Source organism: Bison bison, unplaced genomic scaffold, assembly GCF_000754665.1.
Source record: "Bison bison bison isolate TAMUID 2011002044 unplaced genomic scaffold, Bison_UMD1.0 scf7180017848702, whole genome shotgun sequence".
Lineage (NCBI taxonomy): Eukaryota > Metazoa > Chordata > Mammalia > Artiodactyla > Bovidae > Bison > Bison bison.
The window spans coordinates 4,463-5,958 of NW_011479275.1; the positions used below are offsets into that span (position 1 = coordinate 4,463).

Here is a 1,496-nt window from a genome sequence, read left to right on the forward strand (position 1 = left end):
TCTCCTTCGCAGGAGCTGCTCCCTCAGGGCCCTTGCCAGAACCTGACCTGCTTCCCCCCGGCCACCCCCTGCGAAGGCATCTGCGACCAGGGCCTGGTCCCTATCCCACTGTTGGCCAACCTGTCGGTGGAGGCACAGCCCCCTTGGCTGCCTGGACTCGAGGCCCGCTACGTGGCCTTTGCCCGCGACCTCATGACTGACGCCCAACACCAAGGCCGCCCGTTCTTCCTGTACTACGCCTCCCACGTGAGTGGCCGTGGCCCCCCCGCCCGGGCTCCCCGTGACGCCTACCTGGTGCTAACTCCAGTCTCCATCCTCAGCACACCCACTACCCCCAGTTCAGTGGGCAGAGCTTCCCAGGGCACTCAGGCCGAGGGCCATTTGGGGACTCCCTGATGGAGCTGGACGCGGCTGTGGGGGCCCTGATGACAGCTGTGGGGGACCTGGGGCTGCTTGGAGAGACGCTCGTCTTCTTCACTGCGGACAACGGGTACTCAGCAGGGGCAGGGGGCTGCTCTTCCCATGTTGACGCTGGCCAAGAACCTAGTGGGCTAAGGGGGTCTTGGGAGTTGTTGGCCATATATGGTGACACCCGGGTGCATGTGGGAGCCTGGCAGCTGTGAGTACATGGAGGTGCTGGTCTTGGGAAGACAGGGAGTGGACAGACACGTGCTGGCCATTTATGTGCAAAATGTGTGACTTATCGGTCTGGGGCTGGGGTCCCTGAGGCCGGCTGGAAACCCTGGGCTCCTCATTGCTGATGTCCTCCCTGTGTGTCCCAGGCCTGAGACGATGCGGATGTCCCATGGTGGCTGCTCTGGCCTCCTGCGATGCGGAAAAGGAACCACTTTCGAAGGGGGCGTCCGAGAGCCTGCCTTGGCCTTCTGGCCAGGTCACATCGCTCCCGGTCAGTTTTCAGGCCTTCTGCTCCTGGACTCCTGGTCCCATCTTCCCGGCCCTGATCACAAATGGAGTGACTGTACAGCCCTCTACTCCCAGGTGTGACCCATGAGCTGGCCAGCTCCCTGGACCTGCTGCCCACCCTGGCAGCCCTGGCGGGGGCCCAACTGCCCAATATCACCTTGGATGGCATTGACCTCAGCCCCCTGCTATTGGGCACAGGCAAGGTAGGGCCCGTGAGCACATAGCCACAGCTCCCCCGACCCCCATCCTGACCTCCCTTCCCCCCACCCCCACCAGCCCACTCACCCTCCCAGAACGTGGGTGTGGGCAGCTCCTGAAGTCCCTGGGGCCAGGTGGACCCTCTATTGAGCTGCATCCTACAGGTGCCAGCCAAGGGCTTCTGGGTGGACAGGGAGCCAGTGCACGCCCAGGGCCCAGCACGGAGCAGACAGTGCTGGGCACGTGCAGACCCCCCGACTCTGCCTCTAGAGCCCCCGGCACACCCTCTTCTTCTACTCGGCCTACCCGGATGAGGTCCGAGGGGTCTTTGCTGTGCGGAGCGGGAAGTACAAGGCACACTTCTTTACCCAGGG

The 1,496-nt window shown here is 63.9% G+C and overlaps 1 protein-coding gene across 1 annotated transcript in view; it reads left to right on the forward strand.

Annotated features, from left to right (window-relative positions):
* The window catches only part of ARSA (arylsulfatase A), a gene marked incomplete at its 5' end in the record, with an annotated part of 6,019 nt that overhangs the window by 3,956 nt on the left and 567 nt on the right, over positions 1–1,496 (forward strand). The window contains 5 exons of the mRNA XM_010845853.1: positions 13–246; positions 321–490; positions 783–907; positions 1,000–1,127; positions 1,393–1,496. Coding sequence (XP_010844155.1) covers positions 13–246; positions 321–490; positions 783–907; positions 1,000–1,127; positions 1,393–1,496 — 761 coding nt within the window. The remainder of the gene's footprint in view (positions 1–12; positions 247–320; positions 491–782; positions 908–999; positions 1,128–1,392) is intronic.